A 27,354-nucleotide genomic window follows, 5' to 3' on the forward strand; every position below is an offset into this window, starting at 1 on the left:
TTCCCACAGCGCTCACCTCCTCTCCCTCCCCGCAGCGTTCACCTGGGGGAACAGAGGAGCAGGGGGAGGACCAGAGGAGCCGGGGGAGGACCAGAGGAGCAGGGGGAGCTATGGCCTGAGAGTTTCTCACTTCTGCCTAATCTTGTCTCATAAGGGGGGGCACGGAACTGATTTTTTTCCCCCGGGTTAAATAATGTCTAGCTTCCCCACTGGTACTGCCTATAAGAGGACCAGTACCAGCTGTTCTACTCTAATAAAAGTAGAATGGCTAGTGGCTAGTGAATGGGGAGAGGGGACTTGGGTGGTTGGGGGGGGGGGGTGTGGGAGTTGCCCGGCTGCCATGGGAGAGACCTGTCAAAGTGGGCCAGTCTGGATGAAGTCCAGGGCCAAACTTCTGTCCCAGTCCAGCCCTGAATAAGGCTTACCTACAGGTACTGTAAATATCTCCTAAACATGCGCCGTTTAAGAGATATTTACTTATATGTAGCCGATTATATCATCGACGCATGCGCTCTGAAAGAACAGGCACCTGTGCCATTTCTTCAGAGCCATGTGCCATGACCAGCGGCTCCCGTACTCATGCATGGGAGTGAGATCACGTGGCTCCGGCCAGTAGCCCGGAGTTGCGTACCCGGGAAGGAAGACGGGTGAAGATGAATGCCTCTAGTGGTGACAACGAGGGCTTCGTTTTGCAGTTACATTTTCCATAATGTGCTAGTATGCGATGCATACTAGCACAACATGCCATTACTTTTTCAGGTCAGATAAAAAAGGGGGCTTTACTTCCTCTTTAATCCTAATTTTTGGCTACCACTACCCCGCCTGTCACTGTCAATACACGAACCCATGAATACATGTATGATTTATTAATCCATGTTACAACATACTTGATGCCCCATGCCCCTCCTAGATGTAACATACATATTCTGCTTGGTCTCATCCTGGTACCCTCCTGTCATTCTTGAAAACTCCCATCCACACGTTAGCTTGTGATAAATGCATAGACCCTACCATAATTCTGCCAGCACACCCCTTTTCTTTAGCACAAAAATGTCCAGACACAGCAAAATCGTTAACCAGATCCCCTCCCAACACACACGTAGAAAAGCATCCCACCTCCTCTCTTTCCTCATGCTCTCGTTCCTGTATTCTCCTATGGTTAGCTGTTGGAGCAAATAGGAAGCTGCAGCTCGGCTGGAGGAAGTGATCCCATGGTCATTGTGGTCCAGTGGTTGAGAATCACAGTTCTACATGACCTGATGAGATTCCACAACCCATAATATGCAGAGAGTAACAACTTAATTTTTTTCCCTCATATCAAATAATTGTATTCAAACCACCAATCATTTATATAACAAGCTACATTTAAAGCGGTGGTTCACCCTCAGTGACAAGATTTTACCATCGAGACAGGCATTGTAGCGCGAGCTACAGTATGCCTGTCCCGATTTTTTTACCCCCGTACTCACTGTGTACTCGTACATTATAGATTTCGGCTCCCGCGGGGAATGGGCGTGCCTATGGAGAGGGAGGATGATTGACGGCCGGCCCTGGCACGTCACTCTCCCCGAAGACAGCCGGAGTAGGTCTCGGCTCTTCACGGCGCCTGCGCACAGGCTATGCGCAGGCGCCGTGAAGAGCCAAGCCTATTTCGGCTATTTCCGGAGAAGCGTGATGCGCCAGAGCCAGCCGTCAATCATCCTCCGTCTCCATAGGCACGCCCATTCCCCGAGGGGAGTCGGTATCTTCGATGTACGAGTACACGGTGAGTACGGGGATAAAAAAATCGGGACAAGCATACTGTAGCTCGCACTACAATGCCTGATTTTATGGTAGAAGAAATTTATTTTATTTTTTTGGGGTTTATAGGGTGAACCCCCGCTTTAAACACTGTAATAAAAAAGAAAACATTTAGGCTATCCTATTAAACTTGCATAGGGTAGCATTAGTAAATCAGTAATATATGCGAGACATCTTAAAGCAGCATGTTGCCTTCCTAGATTGCCCATATATCCTTTTGTACCAATTGAATTTGTTTATTTTCTTTATTTCAAATTTTCTAGTATGTTTTACCGTAACAGAAAGGAAAACATAATTCAGACAGTCCATATAGACGCCGTCTCAGGATAAATGAGGACTGTGGGGTATTTACTAAAACTGGAAAGTGCAAAATCTGGTGCAGATGTGCATGGTAGCCAATCAGCTTCTAACTTCAGCTTGCTCAATTAAGCTTTGATAAAAAAAAGAAGCTTATTGGATTATGTGCAGAGCTGCAAAAGATTTTTCACTCTCCAGTTTTAGTAAATCAACCCCTGAGCTTTATGAATGATACATTTCAATATATGAACTCTATTCTGGGAAAGATTCCCAGGCCTGTGTTTATGAAAAACCTCTGCCATTGTCATTGGATATTTTTGAAATTTTTGAGAATTTTTTTTAACTGCACATTTTATTAAACCATAGAAAGGAAAGGAAGTTACAAGTTGATTGTGTTACAGAGAGTCTTATGACTGCTGTAAGCTGTTCCCCTCCGAATACTACTACTTATTTTTTGTGTATGATTTATCTATAATGCCCATATTGTAGATGCTGGTAAGCAAGGAGACATATAAACATGATTTGTACTTTTTTCTTCTGAAAGCTGCAATTCACTAGCCCTGTTATTCTAGACACTGGCCCTAGAGTGCTTTGTAGTAACTGCAGCCCTAAAGATTCCCTGAACTAGGATATGGCAGGCTATGCACACAACTCCAAATCCTTTTTTTCTGTTGCTGATGCCATTGGGGTTGATTTACTAAAATAGTAGAGCATGTCCAGTTTGTAAAAGGAATGTTCACTTAGCTTAGTAAATGTGGTAAAAAAAATATATATTTTTTGCTTGCACAAGATTGGATGAGGGAAATCACCAGAGCTTCACTTCCTTCACTAAGGTAAGGGAAAATGCCCTCGCAAAAAGATATTTCACTTTGCGCCAAGTAATAGCTTATTTACCTTTAGTAAATCTTCCCAACTTTTTATTTCAAATATGTGGTATCTTTTTAACTTTATATATACTATATTACCAAAAGTATTGGGACACCTGCCTTTACACGCACATGAAATTTAATGGCATCCCAGTCTTAGTTTGTAGGGTTCAGTATTGAGTTGGCCCACCCTTTTGCAGCGACAACAGCTTCAACTCTTCTGGGAAGGCTGTCCACAAGGTTTAGGAGTGTCTATGGGAATGTTTGACCATTCTTCCAGAAGCGCATTTGTGAGGTGAAGCACTGATGTGGACAAGAAGGCCTGACTCACAGCTCTGCAGGGTCAGTCAAATTCCTCCACCCCAAACTCACTTATCCAGATCTTTATGGAACTTGCTTTGTGCGCTGGTCCAAATCATTTGGTGGAGGGGGGATTATGGTGTGGGGCTGTTTCTTGGGGTTGGGCTTGGCCCCTTAGTTCCAGTGAAGGGAACTCTTAAGGCATCAGCATACCAAGACATTTTGGACATTTTCATGCTCCCAACTTTGTGGGAACAGTTCCTGTTCCAACATGAATGCGCACCAGTGCACAAAGCAAGGTCCATAAAGACATGGATGAGCGGGTTTGGGGTGGAGGAACTTGACTGGCCTTCCTAGAGTCCTGATCTCAACCGGATAGAACACGTTCAATGTTAAACCTTCCCATAGACACACTCCTAAATCTTGTGGACAGCCTTCCCAGAAGAGTTGAAGCTGTTATAGACGCAAACGGTGGGCCAACTCAATATTGAACCCTACAGACTAAGACTGGGATGTCATTAAAGTTCATGTAAGTGTAAAGGCAGGTGTTCCAATACTTTTGGCAATATAGTGTAAATCTATCTGTTTAACCACTTAACCCCCGGACCATATTGCTGGTCAAAGACCAGAGCACTTTTTGCGATTCGGGACTGCTTCGCTTTAACTGACAATTGCGCGGTCGTGCGACGTGGCTCCCAAACAAAATTGGCGTCCTTTTTTCCCCACAAATAGAGCTTTCTTTTGGTGGTATTTGATCACCTCTACGGTTTTTAGTTTTTGCACTATAAACAAAAATAGAGCAACAATTTTGAAAAATTTTTATTTTTTACTTTTTGCTATAATAAATATCCCCCAAAAATATCTAAAAAAAAATGTTTTCCTCAGTTTAGACCCATACGTATTCTTCTACATATTTTTTGTAAAAAAAAATCGCAATAAGCGTTTATTGATTGGTTCGCGCAAAAGTTATAGCGTTTTCCAAATAGGGGGTATTTTTATGGCATTTTTATTAATTTTTTTTTTTACTAGTAATGGCGGCGATCAGCGATTTTTTTCAGTACTGCGACATTATGGCGGACACTTCGGACACTTTTGACACATTTTTGGGACCATTGGCATTTTTATGGCGATCAGTGCTATAAAAATGCATTGGATTACTATAAAAATGCCACTGGCAGTAAAGGAGTTAACACTAGGGGGCGGGGAAGGGGTTAAGTATGTTCCCTGGGTGTGTTCTAACTGTAGGGGGGGTTGCCTCATTAGGGGAAATGACTGATCGCTGTTCATACATTGTATGAACAGACGGTCAGGCATTTCTCTCCCTGACAGGACCGGGAGCTGTGTGTTTACACACACAGCTCCCGGTCCCCGCTCTGTAACGAGCAATCGCGTGTGCCCGGCGGCGATCGCGCCCGCTGGGCACGCGCACGGGAGACGGGGGCGAGCGGGGGGCGCGTGCCCCTAGTGGCCTGTGGGAGAGCCGACGTTATATTACGTGCTCTCGCGCAGGGGAGCTGACCTGCCGCCGTAAAACTGCAGCGGCTGGTCGGAAAGAGGTTAACATTTCATCTATCTATCTATCTATCTATCTATCTATCTATCTATCTATCTATCTATCTATCTATCTATCTATCTTTCTACTGCTATCCAAATGTAAAAATTCCTGTTATGGATAGATAATTTTAGTAAGGTATTTATTCAGTATGACATGAAAGGACAGTATGGGAATAAAGTCATAATTCACACTATCATATTCAGTATATGATGGACCTCTTCCTGCCAGAAGGAAAAACTTGCTTCCTAAAGGATTTCTTTGTTTGACCTTTGTAATTATTCCTGTTTAATCTTTTTTCGTAGTTGCTTTTTTTTTCTTTTCTAAAACTCTAACACTCTCTCCAGTGTATTAAGCAAGTGAGTGAAATTGATGACTAGAAAGCCTGTGGTCTTTATTATGATGAATGGCTTTCACTGCTAAAGCTTTTATTGTCTGTGATTTGAGGAGAAGGGGAAACTGATTTATCATGGCTGACTGTCATACAGTTTAATACAGTTATAAATCCTGACGTCACTGACTACTGGTCAAAGGCAGGCAAATGCAGGTGGCCATTTGCCCTTCAACCTCTGTTTGTATAATTGGTATGGATTGTATACAGTATCACTGTTATCACTAACAATAATACATGTTTATTTGTAATGATATACTTTTGACAAGTCCTAATCATTATAGAATTATGCTAGTTGTGTATTGAAATGTAGTATATTTAACTTAAACACCAGGCAGATATAAAGACACAAATTATTGCAGCTCTGTAAGAATACATTGCTCAATATGTTTGTTTAAATGTTAGCAGTAAATGTACCTGAAGTTGACTTAGTATCAGCCACTTGCTATACCCTATACAGCTGAGCTTAGACTGGAAGAGAGAAAAGTAGCAGCACAAGGTGTCAGTCAGTTGTGCTCATGTGCTAGCATGGCACATAATGACAAGGAGATCGTAGAGTGACAGCAAGAAGGGATCATCAGCCTGTTGCTTCTTCTTCACTGCAGAATTACAGGGTGGGAGAAGGACAAGATCTATGAGTATTTCATAACTGTAGGAGAAAAAAATACAGGTCTCATGCCTTACCGGACATGCGTATATGATTTTGCAACAGTTGCAAAAATCAGTAGTTTGTAAATAGCATTTGTTGGTACTGTGACTTCTCCTTCTCCCACCATATCTGTTCTGCTTATGCGAAATAAAGGCACAGTTGAAATCAAAATGTTTTCATTATTTTTGCCCCATGCCCAACCTGCTACCTTTTTGGTAACAAATTGTTTGATTTTTGGATTTTTCACCCTTTTATTTTTTCATCTGCCAAGGTAGGGAAGCTTCTTTCCTGTCACTATGTTAGGAAACAATCTGGTGGTCTGCTGACACATTATAATCTATAGTCTTTTTAGTAAAAGGTAAACTGGCAAGGTTTTTTTTGCCATTCCTTGGTCTATCAAAAAAATATAAAATAACGTTTTGTCTATACATACACTTTAAAATGTATTTATCAACCAAATAAGATGATCAGTCTTTTTTACTTTCTGCTAAGCCATTGCATTGTGTTTTATCATGTCTTAAAATCAGACCTTGTTGCAGACAATGGGCAAGGGAATAGCACAGTGGCTAACTGGTTAGTACTTCCGCATGGTAGCACTAGCGTCGTCGGTTTGAATCCCAACTGTGACACAACCTGCCTGAAGTTGCATGTTCTCCCTGTGCCTGTGTGAGTTTCCTCCCACACCAAAGACATGTTGGTTGGCTCATTAGCCCTTGTGTGTGTATTGGATGCATGTGAGTTAGGGACCTTAGATTGTAAGTTCCTTGAGGGCAGGGACTAATGTAAATGTACAATATTTATGTAAATTGGTGGTGCAATAAAAGTACCTGTAATAAATAAGAGAGAGTGCTGATATTACGAGTCAACGAGCTTAGTCAGTATCCCTCTGTTCTCATTCCTAGCACATTTATGAGCTGCTGATTTCAACAAGACATGTCAGCAGGTTATCAAACACTAAATAATTGCCATGGTAATTTTTCTATATAATATGCTAGATTAACTGAAAAAAAGTAACAAAGTGATCTTTTTGTGCATCCTTGTCCTACCAACTTACTTTTATCTATCATAACCCCAGATGTGGACCCCGTGCTGCTGCTTTCTCTGAAAATAGATTCTAAGGGGTAGATGGTGTTCTGCCAGGGACCCCTAGGAGTTTGGGCTTAGCTGCTGGCAACCTCCAGCTCACAGAGAGGAACGAACTGGAAAGTAAGAGAGGCATGAAGCACTGGGATTCTGAAAGCTAGAATGAAGCTCAAGGCTATGCACAGCAGAGGTTTAGACTGTGACTGTGGTGGAGACTACAAGTACAGGGATCACATAGAGAAGACCAGATGGATGCAGCTGAGATGCAGTGAAGGCTGCAGGTAGAGCAGAGACTAAGATTGTGGGTTCCGCAGAGCCTGTGGAGGGAGATGAGGTGCAAAAGGAGCTGCAGGTGTAGTGGAGGGGGAGCTGGTGTTCAGTAGAGATGGTGGGTGGAGTAGAGCTGCAGCAAAGAATGTGGATGCAGTAGAGGTAAGACTGTGGGTGCTGCAGATATTGTGGATGTTTGAGTTACAGGGTTTAGCAGCTGGAGAGTTTAAACCCTGTAACTCAAACCGCCTGCTTTCCCCCAGGCAACCAAAGTGCTTTAATGCAAAATAAGGGTACACTAATTGGGCAAGGGGCAGGTGGATTAGGGTTTAGTTTCCAAGTTGTGAAAATTGTGAAGTCAAGCCAAAGTATTCAAATATCAAATAAAACCAGGATTGAGGTGGGCTTCCTGGCTACCAAAGCCACCTTGACTCTGAAAGTTTATAATAGGTAATAGCTAATAGTGGTGTTAAGATCTACACTTTTTGGTGATGTATAGCAAGATAGCTCATTGCAAAGAATCAAGCCATAAGGAGTATAGTACAGTTGCTATTTTTAAGGTGTATACATTCTAGTGATAAGGTTATTTAGAATATTAATAGTATGGTGTTGTAACTAAACAAACAAATAGGGAGCAAGTAATATAAGCAAGCAACACAAGATTCTGGGTTCATTCTCATTCCCCTGAAAGGTGCTCTGTGCATGAAGGACTAATATGAACATATTTTTATTTGTAAGCTTCTCTGGGGCAGGTATTATTGGTTAGGAGTTTTTTGTAAAGATCTGTATAAACTGTTGAACCGTTGGCACAAAATATTGCAAATTAATTTAATTTTTTAATATTATAAAATCTGAATAGATTCTTTCTTTGACATCTACAGTTAAAGTCTATATATTAGATAGTTATAGATTAATTAATATTTCAAATTCTAGAAATGGACTGATGCTGTAGGGAAAGCTAGAGTTGGGTAACAGAAATAAGGCTCTGGGGTCTTGAAAGCAAAACGAGACTTTCAGCTGTGCACCTTCCTTATGACATTATGAAAAAAATCATCCCCGATATAGTGGCAAACTGGCATTTCAACATTACATGTTTCACTGAATAAAGGGCTCAGTCACCACTTAGGGAGTGAAATGCATCTTAAGCCTCGTACACACGGCCGAGGAACTCGACGTGCCAAACACATCGAGTTCCTCGGCCAGTTCAGCACTGAAGCCGCCGAGGACCTCGGCGGGACGAGAGCTCCCATAGAACAACGAGGAAATAGAGAACATGTTCTCTATTTCCTCGCCGAGGTCCTCGTCGGCTTCCTCGGCCGAAAGTGTACACACGACCAGTTTCCTCGGCAGAATTCAGCCAGAAACTCGGTCGGAAGCTGAATTCTGCCGAGGAAACTGGTCGTGTGTACGAGGCCTTAGCCATAAACTGTCATTAAGGACTTTTTGGAGTGTGCAAAAAATGTAAAAAAAGTCCTTTCCTGCTGAGACTTGTGGATTTAATAAAACATGTTTTCAATCCAGGGAACAAGGCTGATAAGACTGTTGACTTTGAGGCACAGGAATATTGAAATCTTCGGGAAGGGTCATGAAAGTCAGTCTAGGGCCAGCTTTGTCTTTAGCATCTTTGGATTCACATTCTATTCTAGCCCTTGCACTCTAAATCTGACTTTGAACTTTTCATATTCTTATCCTTGCTTTTGGCTACAACTAAGATTCGATTCTGGTCTCAGCTATTGTCCAGTACCTGCCCTGGCTCTTTGTTTGCTTCTGAACCATGCTAATTTTTTGCTTTCCCTGACACTTCACTTGTTCCTGGACCATGCTTGTGCACTGTCAATCTTGACCTTCATCCTGTGCTACTGCTAACCTAACAGTTTTCTATTATTCCTTGGCCCCTCGTGTGCTGTCAACTGCCTCTGGACAGACAGTCTTGAGGGCCTCACTCTCGTTCCCAAGCAGCTACAAAATCAGTGTGCTTTGTGAAGGCCAAGTGTGTTAAGGCTAGGTCCACACTGGTACGACAAATGCTTTGACTTTGGGAGCTCATGTCGCATTACGTGTGCAAATCAATGTTTCCCTATGAGAGCCATCTTAACTGGTCCGACACAAGTCGGTCCGACTTTGAAATAGGTTCCTGCAATACTTTGGTATGACTTTGGTCCTAATTCAGCCCATTGAATATTATTGAAGTCAGATCAAAGTAGGATCCTTGTCCTAACCATCCGACTTGTGACATCCGACATGGTGATTACAGCAGCAGTAAAATGAATTTATGCCACTCTGGGATTGTTTTGATTGGTCAAAAGACAAGTCGTATTATCTCAAAGTGAGAGAAAAATCTTATCTTGTTCATTCAAGTCAGATAGAGGTAGGACCAAAGAAGGACTGTCGAAGAGCAAAGTAGGATGACAGTCTTATGACTAAGTCTTATGTCTTATGACTGCTGTGTAGTATCAGTGTGAGGCGGTTCTAATAGGAAATCATTGATTTACACACATCATGCGACATGTGCTTCCAAAGTCAGAGCGTTTGTTGTACCAGTGTAAACCCAGCATGAAAGCTTTTTGCAAAATCTATTGTAATATGGTGGGAACTAATACCAGATTCACACAAACAATTTTTTACCAAAGCCGTAATCAATAAAACAATGTTAAACAGCAACACGAGACAGTTATAATTTGTTTTCCTCCATGATTTCAAATCACAGACCTGCTGGTGCCTTTTTTTTGTTGGGGTCCCACATACAGTATATGTTCTCTATATAGAGAGTACAACACTAGGTTTAAAAGATCATATCTGGCTGCAGATTGAAATAGAAAGGCAGTTTTAAAACAATACACTGTAGGTTGGCTTTTAAATTAAATGTTTTGCTTTATTTACACTAGGTGACCCTGACAAAAACACACTATCTATGTTATTTGCAGGTGGACAACGCCCACTCACTGTACTGCAATTATACCCAAAACGGGAAGAATGTTAGGACCACAGAACATCTCCTCACCTCTATAACATAGGGGTGTTCTGTAGTCCTGAGAGGTGAACTGGGCAGGGCTGATTATAACACTTGAGAGCTGGAGAGTGCAAAATCTGGTGCATCTCTGCAAAGAAACCAATCATCTTCCATTTTTTTTCTCAAAGCTTTAGACCCCTTTTACACTGAGGTGCTTTACAAGCGCCTGTAAACTGCCTCTTCTGCAGCCCCGGTGTGATATCCTGAGTGCTTTCACACTGGGGCAATGCTCTTGCAGGACAGGAAAAAAAGTCCTGCAAGCAGCATCTTTGGGGCGGTGCGGGAGCAGTGTATACACCACTCCTCCACCACCTCTGCCAATTTAAATGAATGGGTGCTGCTTTCAAAGTGCCTTTAACCCCTCTTAAACCCCTTCTGGGGGGTTAAAAGCGTCCCACTAGTGGCACCAAAGCGCCGCTATAACAGTGGTAAACCGTCGCTAAAACTAGCGGCTCCTTACCTCTAACGCCCGCACTGCTCCAGCGTTAAAGGGGTCTAATTGAACAAGCTGAAGTTAGAAGCTGTTTGGCTACCATGCACAGCTGCAGCAGATTTTGCACTCTCCGGTTTTAGTAAATCGACCCCAATATGCGCATTGGTACTGAGAGGTCAGCTGTGCCAAACTATTACTGATTCTAAGTAGATTCTGAGCTGTGACAGAATTCCTTTTGCAGCTGATTCTGTGGTATGCAGTAAATAATGACAAGAAAAATCATACTAATTTCATGTAAGATCATATTTACACACAGAGGATGCCTGTCATTAAAAAAACAACAGCCACCTCATTTTCAACAAAAATGGCTGATGATAATACAGTATTAGATATGATAGGGTATAGGGATGCTTAGAGGGGTTATCTTAAATCTAACTGTAGACAAATGTTAAATGCTATGCGTAGCTAAACTCTGGACACTGTTACTTTTGTTCTAGTCCAATAAACACCTTTTGTAGAAATTTCAAGAACAACTTTATTCTGGGCCCTGCTGTGTTTCTATTATGAAAAGTATTGCTTTCTTTTCTAAAGACAACAACAATAGAGGTGAGTGCATTGCCTCTGCCTGTGCAAGAGCACCGATCAAGCCACATGAGATCTCATTTCAGGCATAATGTGCATCGAAGGACAAAATTAGATTGAGGAGTAAATGGAGCCTAAAATCTCTGAAGCTTTATCCATCAAGAAACTGTCGCCCTGCAAAGTTTAAATTTCACTTTCTCCATCACACAATCTCACCCTGGATACTGTAGTTTTAAGAAATGGCCATACAATACATTTAAGTCTTTGCTCAAAGGGAGATGTTAAATCTGACTTGTGTAATATCTAATAAAATTAATTTTCTCTTTCTCAAAATGGAATTTAGAGCTTCCCTGTTTGGCAAAAGTAAAACTAAAAGTCACATACCATTTGTAGGTGGTGTACAGCCATCCGAGGTGCTGAGCTCACTACAAATGTCTTCTTAAGATCTACCAACAGTTTAGTCAATAAAAGCCTGCCTCACCAGATATACATTGATTGGATAGATTATTTAGACCCTCATATTATACAGTTTTTGCAATTCTAAAGTTGATTGTACAGAGACTGTATGGCTGGATTGTAATATGTAAGGTGAACAATAGAGCTAAAGTTGCCCTGTAGCAAAGGTAATCTGAGCAAATAGAAAACCCTGGAGGAGCATCAGACAGCTATGGCACTATAAGCACCAGTAACAACAACCAACATGCAGTCAAAGAGTCAACAGACAGATGAAAAGCAGGCTTGAAACAGGTCAGACAGCAAGGTCATTAACTAACAGAGGTGGGGTCAGGTGGCAATTCAAATTGTGTCATCAGTAACAAGCAAAGGTTGGGTCAAACAGACAGGTACAAGAGAAGAGAACACCAGTGTGGAAATTCTATTACTAGTCCAGAGTACTGGGCTTTTTAGGTTTAAATAGTGTGCTACCTCAGTGCTGGTAAGTGAACTGAGAGGGAGCAGTGCAAGTTCGACTGCATCTGTTGCTTGTTATAGTCATAATAGCATAGTGTTAGTCTAAGGCCTCGTACACATGACTGAGGAACTCATCGTAAATGAAACATCGTTTTCCTCGACGAGTTCCTTGTTAGGCTTGTCGAGAAACTTGACAAGCTTTCTTTGCGTACACACGGTCAAGACCAAATCTCCTCGTTCTCAAACGCGGTGGCCTACAACACATACGACGGCAGGGGAAGTTCGATTCCACTGGCACAACCCTTGCGGCTGCTTTTGATAATCTCATGTTACTGCGTGTTAATTAAAAGTTTGGTAAGAGACGATTTGCACTTTTCACTCTGTTACAGCGTGACAAATGTGCTAACTTCATTACAAACGCTACTTTTACCGAAGGTGCGCCCCCGTCTCATACTTTATTCTGAGCATGCACGGGTTTCTAAGCATACACACGAATGTGTTTCTCGTAGAAAACCAGCCCAACGAGGAACACGACAAGGAAATTGAGACTCCCGTCGAGGAAAAAGAGAACTTCTCAATGAAAAACATACACACGGCCGTTTTCCTCTGCAAAAAAGCTCTGCCACCAAGTTTCTTGATGGATTCTGTCGAGGAAAACGGTTGTGTGTACGAGGCCTAAAAGCAGGAATCTCCTGGGGAAAAGAGTTACTAGTGCTCCAAACATTCATTTTACAAAGTTTGTCATTTATAGTTTACCTGACAGGAGAGTGTAGTCGTGTTGTGCTATGTATCATGGTTGCAAATTCCGCTGAAAGTGTATCTCTAGGCAAACCCTTTTTTATCGTTTTGGATAGAGTTGGGAGAAGCCAGACACTGTCAAGTTTTTAGTGTTGTCAGTGTCCCATTTGGGAGATTCAGTCTTTTATTTTTACTGGTAAACATTGTTAAATAGAAAGAAAGTAAGGGGAAATCCAAAATTTTAGAGTTATCTTAAAACAAGCAAAGTCTTCCAGTTTAGGTACCTATTCCTGCAGACAGCTTTCTAAGAGAGGAAAATGTCCTTACTTTGGGAGATACTCTCTAACTTCCCTTTGTTTCTCTGAGACAGGAAGTGAATGGAAATTCGCCAATGGAACACAGGCAAAAAAAAAAAACACAATAGCAGGGGTTTTAGCCCTTCTCCACTTTATCTAAAACTAAAAACACAATGTTGGCTATATGTTCATCAGATGTTGTGTGAAGTGCCCTAATTAAAAGAAATTACTGATTTTTTTCTTAAGGACCTGTATATAGGGCCTCAATCATTTTTTTTTTTATAAAGGACCAGTGCCTACAAACACCCTAACATTTAAGCAGATGGGTGTTTATTAACTGTATTCATATAGCACAATGTGCAAGAACTATGACTGCAATAAATGTTACCACCTGGACCTACTCGGTCTACATGTATTTACGTATTTGATTTATTAAATTAGAAAGTGACTTTTTGTCTCTAGTACTTTCTATAGACCATTGAACCATCTGCATCAGCCCTTATCTTAATGGAGCTTTTAATCTAATGTCACTTTTACAACCATATGAAACTTATAAATATCCTCTAGAGTATTTTTTTTTATAGAACTCAATTAACTCCATAGTATGTTTTTGGATTGAGGGATAAAAGCAAAGCATAGCTGATATGCTTGTAGTCTTAGCAGAGGTATACAGTATGTGACAAGGTATAAACAAATGAATTAAATTGGAAGACGGTTGTCACTTTATAACAGGATGTGCCTAAACAATGCTATTAATCGCAGGATAACCAGATATTATGTTAATGAAAGCTACATAAAGTATTTAAAATACCCAAAACAACTTTGAACTTACAGGTTTAAGCTTGTTTAAGCTTACTGAATGGATATAGATATACTTTGAGAATTCAGTATATGTCCTAGGGCTATTTAATTTCCCTTTGCACCAGACCACCACACTGCTAATAGCTCTGTGGTCTGTGAACACCATTTCATGAGACTTTTGAATATATAGGTTGGGCCTTGTCAAATTCTTCTTGTGGTACACCATAGAAGTTGTACACCGCAGAACCATGACTGCAACCTGAAGTTTCCTAATTTTTTTCATTTGGAATATGTATCTTAGAACTCAGATTATGGTAAAAGTAATGGACTTTCTGACTTTAGCATTAGCAAATCAGTGACTGGATTCTCTTGTTACCTTGAATTTCTTTTTGCTGTGTGTATTCAAGCTTTTGTTTTTAAGAAGAATTAGGTGCCCCTGCCATCTGTTGTTTAGCCTAAAAAATACAAGACAACTGCCAACAATATTCTTTTAAGATATTAATGAATTCAATAGATGGTGAGAATGTTAGCTACATACCCCTGAGTTGGGTATAGTGGACTTTACCCATACCATTCATGGCCTTTGTTTATAAGCTGAGACCTAAATAAAAAAATAAATAAATATTCAGATACTGATAAACTTATGCAAATAATACACGTATTCTAAAAATAGGTATTATACTGTATCTATGGTGTAATGATTCAGTATGTAAAATGAACTATCCTGTTTCAGTTAACTAATTGTGCACCTTGTGTTGTAAGGAAACAAAGAGACCTACCTACAGTTATATTGTCTAAAAAAAAATATGGTAGATATTGTCTCATCATGCATATGCCTCAGGTTTTATTCACTGCGCACTTGCTGATTGAAATCTAACAACATGGGCATTTCAATTTTATGTGACGTGCTTGGCTTATTTTACTGCATATTGGAAGTCAAAAAAGCTTGTGTAAATGGTTTCCAGTAAGACATGAAAAAACATTTACACAGTAGATTTTAATATGTTCTTTGCCAGTTTCCACTTATGCATTTATTTCTACAGATCCAGTATAGTAAAGCAGAGGGGTAAAAAATCATGCTTGGGAAATGCTACACTTTGGGAGATAATTTCATTGCACCTTTGCTAAGTTGAATTTTATGGTTTGAGTAACAGATTACAGTGGATGTCTTGAAACAGAGTTTTAACGACACATTCTCTAGACTGCCGATTTCATGCAGCCACGAAAATTCGATGGATAATTGAGGCTTGCTTATAAATGTTTAATTTAAGGTCTGTTTTGCCTGACCCATATGCCCTCTGTGAGTGCCATGCCTTATTATTGATTTCATGTCCACACCTGTGGCAATCCCTAGTTTACAAAACAGACATGTGCCATTTAGATGTAACATGGCGAAGACTAATTAAGTAAACGGAATTTATATAGATTGGCCATGTGCCACCTTTGCCATGCATTCAGATAATTGGAAACAGCGTGGGAAGGAATCTAAGAAAAATAACTATTTACCTAGTTATACAGCAGGAAGTATGTACTTTCCATTCTACAATAATTAGAAATACTTTACTTTTTGTAACTTCAGCCACAGTTATTATAGCCAGGTTACACCAACATTTACAAAGACATGAGAGCGTTTCATAACGATAAAAATACAGATATTGATTAGCTTTTTACAATGTAGCTGAAACTGCTGAACTCCTTTATCTTATGCCGCGTACAGACGGTCGTTTTTTGTGATGAAAAAAAACGACGTTTTAAAAAACGTCATTTAAAATGATTGTGTGTGGGCAAAACGTTGTTTTATGTCTTCAAAAAAACGACCAAAAAAAAATTCGAACATGCTCGAATTTTTTGTGTCGTTTTTCAAAACGTCGTTTTTGTTTCACAGAAATTGACCGTGTGTAGCAAAAAACGACGTATAAAACGACGTTTTTAAACCCGCGCATGCCCAGAACTTAGTTATGAAGTGAGCTTCAATGGAAAAAAATGGTGAAACGTAACCTCGCTTTGCTAGAGCATTGTGAAAAAACGATGGTCTGTATGCTACGTCGTTTTTGAAAATGAAGTTTCAAAAACGTCGTTTTTTCCATCACATAAAACGTCGTTTTTTCCATCACATAAAACGTCGTTTTTTTTCCATCGCAAAAAACGACCGTCTGTACGCGGCATTAGGCCACACTATTATGGCTATTTTAATTTCAGGTAATATGAGTTTGTGTTAGATTACTTTTCTAATACTAATATACAAACAACCTTGGGGAGGGGAGGTTTAAAAAAAAAATCTGAGCAAGGTTTTTTATCTTTAAGGGTGCATTCACACCACGATTTTATCATTCTACTTGTTCTCACGATTTTAGGTTTGAAATCATACAAATCTGTATGGCAAAACGTATCCATTCACTTCCATTCATTAATGTAGGTCTCCAAGTGCATCCGATTTGATCCGCATTCGTTTTGATACAATTTAAAATCGCATAAAAAATCGTGTTTGACCACGATTTTTGGTCCTGATTTGAAATCGTATTAAAATCGTGTCCGATTTTCGTATTAAAATCGTGTCCGATTTTTTTTATATTGTGGTCAATCTAAATCGTATGTAATCGGATGACTGATCCGATTACATACGATTTTGTCATATACGATTCCATCTGATTTAACGTTCCGATTATCGGATGTAAAAATCGTGATGTGAACCTAGCCTTAGAGTAAAGTTGCTTTACTTTATTTTTTCTGAAAAGAATACACTAAATTCAGCTTATTCCATAAGCTGAACACATAATTAAATCCTTTACTGTCGATCAGAATTCTCTTTACAGAATCCACACCAAAACAAGGTAAATCATGTTGGGTTCACTTTACTCATTGTGCTGATTTATTTAACCTACAAATGTATTCCAAAATGTAACCTTTAAAGTATCAAGCTACCTTATTTCCTGAGGCCCACCAGGCGTGCTCTTACTGTACTTAGGTAAAACATATACATTTTTCATACATTTTTCTGCAAACCAGACTTATTAATACAAAAGTATTTTTGTCTCTGTGTCAGGTAAGGAACACATTCTTCTCTTTCATATTACTGACTTTGGTAAAACCTCAAGTCATATTACCTTCTTGACATTTCTGTCTTACGGCCTAGCTAAACTCATTTTTTTCTCAGAGTACTAATCTATTCACAATTGTAGGCTGGTTATCTTATCCACTGGGCACGTTATCCCACTAAGTACATTTCTTATGCATTAAGGTGGCAATAGACTTTAGATGGCAGTCAGAATGCACAAGTATTATCCAAATATCAGATGTAATTTTCTACAGCTTTCTGCATAAACATGTATGCTCAAGTTGCTCATGAATGCATCAGCAATGTCTGTGTATGCTATGAAATGGCGAACGGTGAGCTGGATGGAGGTACCTCCATTTCTGACCTAACCCTGTGTTACCAGTGCTGAAGAGACAAGGTTTTTTAAATTTCAGTGATTTTTTGCCCGGATATTGTCAAAGACCATTAACAGTCAGATGTCAAAATTGTAATATTTATGCTTAGGCGAAATATTATTAAGATTAATATACAAAAGCACACTGGTAAGGCAAATTCAGTTGGGTGTATGTTTTTAAATGTATTTCATCCCTTTTGTTTTCAAAAAGCTTTCAAATTTTGTTCAGTAAAACCAATGCAAGCTCTCAGTTTCAATTTCAGGATGGCAGTTGGTAAACAATCTGAAAAGTATGTGTTTTGCAGACTCTCATTCTAGCATGCAGTTTAATGTATTTTTTCCAATTATCTTTTTCTCATGCACCCCCTATAACACATTTTCAACAATATTGCAGAGCACAAAAATAATGTCTTCTCCTGCCAAGTATATCAAGATATCCTGATATTCACACTGTGCGGTGATGACAAATGCATTGGCAGGGCTCACAGCTCTCAGGGAGATGTAAAAACATGCTTGGCATTTGTGAGACTTCGCATGGTGATTTGCTGTGTTTTATTTTCTAGGTCGTGATTTGGCAAGCACAACCCTCCCTGGGTACCCTCCGCACGTTCCCCCTGCCGGACAGGGCAGCTATTCTGCTCCAACGTTGACAGGAATGGTGCCTGGTGAGTATTCAGTAACACATGTACAAAATATGATGAATTGCAAATCGGTTTAAAAATATTGTATAAAAAACACTTTGCTACAAATCACATGGATGCTGCTTATTTTATTAGAGTAGTGTAAAGCTTTTTCTGAAACAATCCTGGGGATTTCACTTAATTTGAGTAATTCTGATTTTATTTTTTGCTTTGAAATGCACCCGAAGAGTGAAAATAATACAGTAGCTACTAAAAGATAAACTCCAGATACAAAAGCTAAACTCTAGACAAACACATAAGTATATATTTGAAAAAAAATCATATGTTAACTGTCCAACCAGTCAAAAGTTTTATTGTTTGTGTTTCATACACGGCTAGACGGCACAGCTAGGTGAATGACACCATTTTCTTAGTAATAATTAAACATTATATTGAGGTCACCACTGCAGGTTGCTGATTAGACAGAAAAAAAGCAACAGCAAATGGTTAGATCAACACACTTTGGGGTTGATTTACTAAAATTGGAGAGTGTAAAATCTGGTGCAGTTCTGCAAGTCAAAACTTAATTGAACAAGTTGAAGGTAGAAGCTGATTGGCTACCATCCACAATTGCACCATATTTTGCAATCTGCATATACTAGTAGAATACATTACATATTCTTACATATCTTCGCTGCATATCTTTTTCATACAATCATAATTAAAAGACAGAAAAAAAAAAAAGAAAAAAAAAGAAAGGGACACACACCAAAAAAATAGAAGGGGAAAAAATTGCGAAAACATTAATAATTATAATCCCTTCTACGTGGCTAAACAATGGTAGGATTCCCTTTAACCTAGATTAGAAACTCAGCTGACTGTCTAAACTCGGACCAAACGGACCACATTTGAGAGAACTGTTCTTCTCTTCCCACTTCCCGTGCCAGCATACCTTCTAAATCTCTAGTAAAGTCCATTTCAATTGCCCATTCCCATAGGGAAGGTACGGTCGTTGATTTCCAGTGTCGTGGGATAACTGCTCTGACTGCAGCAAGGAAGTGTCTAAGCACATCCTCCCTTGCTTTCTTTAAAGATCCTGGAATCATGGTTAAGAGAGCCACTCTGGGTGATACGTGGGTATTTATATCCACTAGTTTTCCATATAGGTCAAAGATATGTTTCCAAAACCGTCTCACCGGGGGACACTCCCACCAGATATGGAACATATTTCCCTTTGACTCATGACAGCGCCAACAGATATCAGATATATCCTGGTTAATTTGATGGATAGTCTACTCACCAGTTTATATGCCTTCTCTTGCGTTCTTGTAGCTATCGACATTTTATGGGTCTAAATTAAGCTTTTTACCAGTCCGATAAGGTTACAGTCTCTTGGAGGTCTTTTTCCCATTTCCGTGTATACGGGGGGGAGCTCTGAGTGAATTGATAGTAGAAGAATAGAGTATAGTACTGAGATCGAATGTGATATAGGCTCTTCTTGCAAGAGCAAAGATTCAAATGCAGTTGGTTTAGCATAGATTTCTTGTTTTGATGAGATCGATCATATATAGCATAAGGCTTGATGTCTCTGTAACCACTGCGCCGGGTTATGAGAAATCATTGTAGATGAAGAGTCTTCCATTAAAAATGGATCTGACTGAAGGACTTGAACAATTCTTCTATGGTCCTGTTTGTACCAGGGGCCGAACGTAGTTGAGTGTAAGGCTGGTAAAAAGTCCGGCGTTCCAAAGAAGGGAGTCATGGGGCTCAATTGTTTTGATATTTTATAGATGGGTATCATACGATCCCATATGTGTAGTGTTTGCCTGGTGAGATCTGCTGGAATTGAAAGGCCCTTTCGTAAAATAGATGAAGTCCAGGGAAGGGCACAGAGATCTATAGGATTTATGTGACCATAAATAAACAAAATATTTTTATCCTGCAACAATATCATGTTTTAGGAAAAAATACATTTTTATAATAAAATCTTTTATGAAATGCATAGTATTTTGTTGCAGAGTAAAATATTTTATAAACTGTACAAACAAGTTTGGCTCTCCCACATTTTCAATTTGCTTAGCAATCCCCTCTTAGGGTTCAGTAAAGACGCCATGATGTTTGGTGAGCAGCCTCCAGGACCACATGCTGCATATAACATTGCAACAAATCGCCACAAAGTTCAACACTCATATACCACAAAAAATGGTCCAAGAGATGACAGAGGATGATATAAGGAAAAATCTGTTTACTTAAGGCGGCCATACTTCGAATTTCGAAAGAATTTTCTTTTGAAAATCGTATCAAAGAATTTTCGTACAAATTTCGCACTGTTAGTGGGCTGCAGCAACAGCCAATTTTAGTGCGACAAACAAATTTGAGAAATCCGACATGTTGGAAATTTTTTGAAAAACTAACGATTTTCTGATCAATGGTGGGAGAATCGTGCGAGAAATGTAATAAGCGCATGTGCAAGAAAAGAATATTCCCGGAGAGAAAAGAATATTCCCGGAGAGAAAAGAATATTCCCGGCAACATGAAGGTTTGGTAGGCCGAATTTCGAAAATCAATGGTGGCATCATCAGATCACAAAAAAAAAGAACTTTCTGATTTTGAAAAAAAAAAATGTTCGAAATTTTACCGTGTATGGCCTGCTTTAGACTAGTTTGTATGCAATAATACATGTATTTATTTTAAATAATTGTGAAGCTAAGTTAAAAAACAAATGTAAATTATAAATGTTTTTTTCTTTGGATCTGGCTTTTCTGGCACTTGTGTTGCTGAACAGTGCTATGTGTGTAACCATAAAATCTCTCTCTCAAGCCACATGATTTTTGCAAGTGCAAAAAAATTGTCTGTATTTTTACACATTAGATTTCAGTAGTTTCAAAGACTGCCTTTAGCAATCAAAATTAAGCATTTTCCCTTAGGCAACCAGGTTATTGTTTAATTATTAAATAAAGTAGTCCCCAAACTATTCAACAACTCATTTTGCAGCTACTATTATTTATCTATTAAGGGCATGTTTTAATACATTTATCTAATTGAATAAGAGTTAAAAGATGCTGCATGCATCAGTCTTATTTGTATGGATTTAAATGACTGATGTACACTGCTATTGGTAAATTGTATGGAAAAGCATGGTTAGCTTTACCCTAGGAGCTCTTTTAGTTTATTTAGTAGATCAAAAATCAAATAATTTTTAAATTACACTGCAAATAGAAGTTATGAAAACACTTAAAACTGTATTGATCTGCCAGAACCAAGTGCCACCTATTGGTACAAGAAACTGAAGTGTTTTTCCTAAGGGAAGCAAGCATATTTGATAGATGTAATTTATTTATTTATTACAGGTACTTATATAACAGTGACAATTTACGCAGTGTTTACACACACACACATATATATATATATATATATATATATATATATATATATATATATATATATATATATATATATATATATATATATATATATATATATATATATGTATATATATCTATATTATAAAGTAATTGTACTGTTTCTCTGAAGAAGCTAAAATAGGTATAAATAAACTGACATACAGTATTTTAGTAAATTACATAACAACTTGTTATGTAATTCAACTTGTTATATAAATTCAAAATCTATTTTTGGTATGTTTGGCATCATACCTCAGTGTATATGTTTTCTTGGGCAATATTTTTTGGGCACTTTTTTGTGAATCTGTTTCATATTTGGAGATCCTGCCAGTAACAGCACTTCCTGGTTCAGGCTCACAAAAGTAATCCAACTGAAAGTGGTTGCATGGTAGGTTGACCAGGCTGCTGTTAATTGATAGGCAATGGATTAATGTTGTTGGTCTGCGACAAAAAGTACTGTTAGGTCCTGAGCACACAGGCTTTTGTTTGCTTTAAATAAATCAAATCATGGTTAAGGCCTTGTTCATGTGGGTGTACTCAATTTTAGATGTGTTTACCTGCACAGGGATGCACAGGTGTTCCATGCATCCCTGAACACAGACAGTGTGCATTTTTGGATGTGCACCTGTCAATGAATTCTAAATGAGCTCAGAAGCATGTCAAACATAGTCCTTTGAAATTGGCTTTGGCCCATCGACTCAGCCCATATTGGCATGATCTCCAGGTAAGAAACCTTGCAACAAATACAATAAAAAAGTTACTTAAGAAAACTGCATAAAGTAAATCATGAAGCCAAACATACTGAAAAATAGATTTGAGGTTTACATACACTTTAACATCTGTGCACCCCATCTTGCCAATAATTCAGTAGGGCAGGTTTTCCCATTTCCTTTCACCAACATTTTGTATACAGAGGGTCAACGTACGTTTCATCACATAGATTATGTTGTCCTCTGATACCCTACGCTTTCCTTCTGGCTGCTAGCGCTTCCTTAGAGCTCTATTGTACCTGTATCTGTACTCTTCCATATCTTCCCTCACAAGCCACCTTCTCACTTCTCCCTGGCCACCTCATGCCTTTTTAGCCCTCATCACTGTCAGGAGGCTGTGAGGCCCTTACCCTCCCTTGCTAAGAGGATTCAGAAATCTCCAACACCCTGGGCGCCTTGAGTTTTCTTCAAAATGGCGAAAAAGTTAGCGCTGTATCCCCTAACTCCATCTGTGACTACTACTATTAGAGCCTGGGGGGCCGCATTGGCTTGTGAAAAATACCCTGACACCGCAGTGTCACCCCTCCTTACCTCATTTCTTTATGTTACCAGAGCTGGCTGTGTGGACTACATACAAAATTAAATGTATGTCTCAGATAGTGGATCAGGGCTTGTTACGTCCTTGGGCTGCCTGTCTGAAGACTTTAATGTACCTGTTACATACCGCCTGAGAGAGTCTGACAAGTAAAGGGAGACCTCTTGTACAGTCCTGGCTCAAGGACCACTGGAGTTGCAACTCCAGTGGCCAAGAGAGCATGGTCAGGTAAGAGTGCCTGCAAAGTTTTCCATTGGTAGCGGTGACGGTAGCTGAAGAGGAGCAGGACCAGGCTGGATTGCAGAGTGAAAGATGGTAGCAGGAACAGCGGATGTAGGGATGCTGTGGATGCAGGACAGCGGTTGCAGGTAAGCTATGGATGCAGTACAGCAGATGTAAGTAAGCTGTAGATACATTATAGTAGAACTGATGCTAAATAGGCTGTAAGTTGAAGACTGGACCAGGGTCAGACAAGCCAGATCATACATGGAAGATCAATACAGTCTTTAAGCACTAGGCAGAGAATAGTCAGAGTCCAAACCGGGGGTTTGGCAACAGGAGATCAGGCAGACAGGCATGAGTAATCAGGGTCAAGGCAAGTCAGAGGTCAGGACTGGAGATAGCAGCATGGTCAGGAAGCTGGGTCAAACTGGATCAGATACAGGCACAGGATCAAGACACTGTGTACAGCTGCAGATCAGACAGCATTGCACTAGTGCAGCTGCTGTTCTTATATAGGACCATTGGCACCAATGAGTGCTAATGCACGTGCCTGTGCACCTGGTGAATACTCCTGCGTATGTGCGCCTGTTCCCAGTGGGCATCCAGATAGGTAATAGTGCATTCCTGACATTGCCCCCTCCCAAGGAGCAGCCTCTGGATGCCTAACTGGCTCTCTTTTTCAGGGTAACCATGGAAGAGAGAAGGCACTGATGAGCCTCTTTGCATGAACATTACACTTGGGCTCTCAGGAATTGTCTTCTGGACCGTAACCCTTCCACCTAATTAAATATTGCACCTAATTTTGCCTCTTTCTTCAGTCTAGAATGACCTCCACTTCATAATTTTTGTCACCATTAATCAAAACCGGTTCAAGTGGATCAGACCCTCTGTCAGGAAAGGGGTCTGGTAGTGCAGGTTTTAACAGTGAGACATGAAACCCAGGGTGAATCTTGAAAAATTATTCCTGCCCCTGCTTGGGAAGTAGATGGGTGGTTGAACCCATTCCTGAGATTCTCATTAACAAACTCCTTCATTGCTTCCTGTTCCCATTCAGAGATTGGGAATATGCATCCAAATCTCAGCCCCAGGGAGATGATCAATTGAACAGTCATATGGTTGATGAGGAGGAAGAGTATCAGCCCCTCAATTACTGAAGACATCTTGGTACTCCATAAACCTTGGAAACTGGCTGACTTGTTTCTAGATCAAAGTCCATACATAATAGTGTGGCCGGGGTGTTAGGAAGCATAGGGAGACAGTGTTCCTCTTTTTTCCCCTGCAAAGTAAAAGCGTAATGGGCTAGTATGCTTCGCATACTAGCCCATTATGTTGTACTTACCTGCAAATGAAGCCCGCAATGTCCCAGCTGTCCCCGCTGGTGGCCACATCCATCTTCACCCCTTTTCCTTCTGGGGCCGTAAACTCTGGCTCTGTGACTGGCCGGATGTCACTCCCGCGCTTGCCTTTTCATCAGTGCCCATGCGCTGATGACGTCGACGCAAGAATATATGGTAAACATCTCCTAAACCATGCAGGTTTAAGAGATATTTCCAGTACCTACAGGTAAGCCTTATTATAGGCTTACCTGTAGGTAAAAGTGGTGTAACTAGGTTTACAACCAATTTAAGAATTCCTTCTGCTAATTAAGAGGGACTACAGGAATTGGAGATGTCTCCTGAGTCACTAATCCCGATTTGATACAGGAGCCATCATCCAGGTATACAGACCGTCCTTGTGCTTTTGGTTGCAGAGGGATATATTGCTGGGCAGTAAAAGTCAGGTTAATAAAGCAACTACAGGCCCCAGAATCAATGATGGCATTGACCGAAACTGTTCCTCTCAGAAGCTGCATGGAAAGGGAGAGTGCCAATTGAGTTGCCTGGGTAGAAATTAATGACAGATGAGCAGGAGGCATGGACATGTACACAGCTTTGCAGGAGAGGTCTGCACGTAATGGCCGGCTTCTCCACAGTAAAGGCACAGATTGCCCTGTCGTCAAAATTCTTCAGGGAATAAGGGGGATTCATCAACCCAATATGCATAGGTTCAGGGCCACTGGGTGCATTGCTTTGACTTAAGCTGGTTGGAGCAGGGTTGGCAGATGGCGTGTAAGCATAAACTGGGGCTCTGAACCGCCGATCGATCTGGATAGCCAGAGTGATGAGACCTTCCAAAGTGTTGGGGATTCCAACCTGGGCCAGTTCATCCTTAAGACCTTCGGAGAGACCAAGACCGAATTGATGTCGCAGAGCTGCATCGTTCCATTGCGTATCTGCACTCCAGCATCTGAAGTCTATGACATAGTCCTCGCCTATTCTGCGGCCTTGCTGGAGTGCATGGAGAGCGGTCTCTGCTGTGACAGTTCTTTGTGGCAGGGCAAAGTAAAGCTAGCATGCATTGCGGAATGCCTTAAACATGCTTCGATCCCCTGAGAATTTTTTTGGGGGTGGGTACTCGGGGTTCCGGTGACAGCATCACAGTAGGTGTAACAGCAGTTTGTGCTGGTGTTGTAGCAGGCGAAGAGTCTGCACGTGGACCTGCAGAAGTGGATAGGGACTGTACTCATTCTTCCAGCTGGATGTAGCAATCTTTTCACGGCCTCTGTAAGGGCTGCTGACAAATCTCGTCCATAAGAGAGGTCTCTCTTGCAGGCTCAGACATGGCTGGCTGATACTGTTATGTACCATCTGAGAGAGCCCAATGTGTAGAGGGAGACCTCTCATACAGCCCCAGCTCAAGGACCACTGGAGTTGCAACAGTGGCCGAGAGAGCACGCTCAGGTAAGAGTGTCTGCAAAGTCTTCCAGGCTGGATTGCAGAGTGGCAGATGGTAGCAGGAACAGCTGATGCAGGGATGCTGTGGATGCAGAACAGCGGTTGTAGGTAAGCTGTGGATGCAGGACAGCGGATGCATGTAAGCTGTAGATGTAGGACAGCTGACGCTACATAGGCTGGAAGTAGAAGACTGGGACAGGGTCAGATCATACACTGAAGATCAGTACAGTCTTTATGCAGCAAGTAGAGAATGGTCAGAGTCACATGCCCTGAGGTTAGCAGATTCTCACAGGGTAAGCACAAGTTTGATGTCACGTTGATGTACCTCGAGCACCATCACAAGATTTTGTTCGCAGCATATGAACTTTATTATGATCCTTATTATGTGCATTGGTAATATGTCACTGTGCACAGATCTTTGATTTTAGCATGTGCACTGGAGCACTTTATTCAAATATTGTGCATTTCACAGATTTTATTGTTAGATTGTTGATTTAGCATAAGCATTTCTCACTTTATATAAGTTTATTTTAGGCATCTATTTTTGAAGTGTTTAGCATGGCACTTTATTTATGTTTTATCCTTACAGCCAATGATGTCATCAATTGATAAGCACTGGGGTCACATTAGCTGACTGATGGAGAGAAATTGAGGGAGAATAGAAACATAGGAATACTAGTCAGTACCAGTGTGCAAAAGCGTATTTGCTTTGGAGAAATAAATCATGTGGATGTAAAACTGTCCACAATTTTAAAGGGTGCCTTGACTGAAAAAAGTTTGAGAAACACTGATCTATTCTATTGCTTTTCACTAGTAAGAACATTTGTGGATAAATAGAAGCAAAAACAAACAAAAATCTGCATTACTTATAAAACTTTTATCTTCCAAGGAAAAAAAAAGTGAAAGTGAAGTGAAAAATTGTGTTCACCTAAACATAAAGTAATCAAGCGAAGTACAGTAAGTATAAACAGAAGGTCCTGTGCGAAGAGTGAAGAAAGAAAAGCAGAATAACAGTGCATTTCTCCACTCTTCGGAAATTTCTATGCATTTGTAATAACAAAATTACCATAATTTGCTCGTTAACACAGCTAGATCAGTCAAGCATTGTTCTAAACATGCAAAGGCTGTTCCTTGCTCCAGATCTGCCAGCGAGCTAAGCACAGTGAAAATTAGCATGCAAATGGTCCTAATTCAGCAGCCGAGCTGTCAGACCCATATTCACTGCCATGTTTCCTTTGAGATTCTGACAGAAGTGGCCCAGAAAACCCACCCTTCAGGATTCTCATCTAGAGAAGCCGCAGGGGACACTTTATGAATGACAGCTCAGCTTGTATCAGTCAAGTATGTGAGTGTTGTTATCTCTACATGAGGGTATTGTTGTGCAGTTAAATAAATTGACCCTCTGTTTTTTCAGCTTTCTCCCCAATGTATTAGTAGCGTTAGTTATATAGCCACTGTCTGCCACTAATGGAATACATGAAAATGATATTAAAGCTTGTGTTGAGATACAACAGCTTTTTAAAGTCAACAATCTCACTTTTTTTTATTTACCAAAAAAATGGCATTTCCTTATTTTCCATTTTTTTCTTTATTACTATATAAATATTTAGAAATGTACGATTGT

At 40.2% G+C, this 27,354-nt stretch overlaps 1 protein-coding gene across 2 annotated transcripts in view; it reads left to right on the forward strand.

Annotated features, from left to right (window-relative positions):
* Nucleotides 1-27,354, forward strand: part of PAX5 (paired box 5) — a 275,149-nt gene that overhangs the window by 216,481 nt on the left and 31,314 nt on the right. For both annotated transcript variants that reach the window (XM_040361643.1, XM_040361652.1), the window contains one exon: nt 17,969-18,070. In XM_040361643.1, coding sequence (XP_040217577.1) covers nt 17,969-18,070 — 102 coding nt within the window. The remainder of the gene's footprint in view (nt 1-17,968; nt 18,071-27,354) is intronic.

This window comes from Rana temporaria, chromosome 1 (assembly GCF_905171775.1).
Source record: "Rana temporaria chromosome 1, aRanTem1.1, whole genome shotgun sequence".
Classification (NCBI taxonomy): domain Eukaryota; kingdom Metazoa; phylum Chordata; class Amphibia; order Anura; family Ranidae; genus Rana; species Rana temporaria.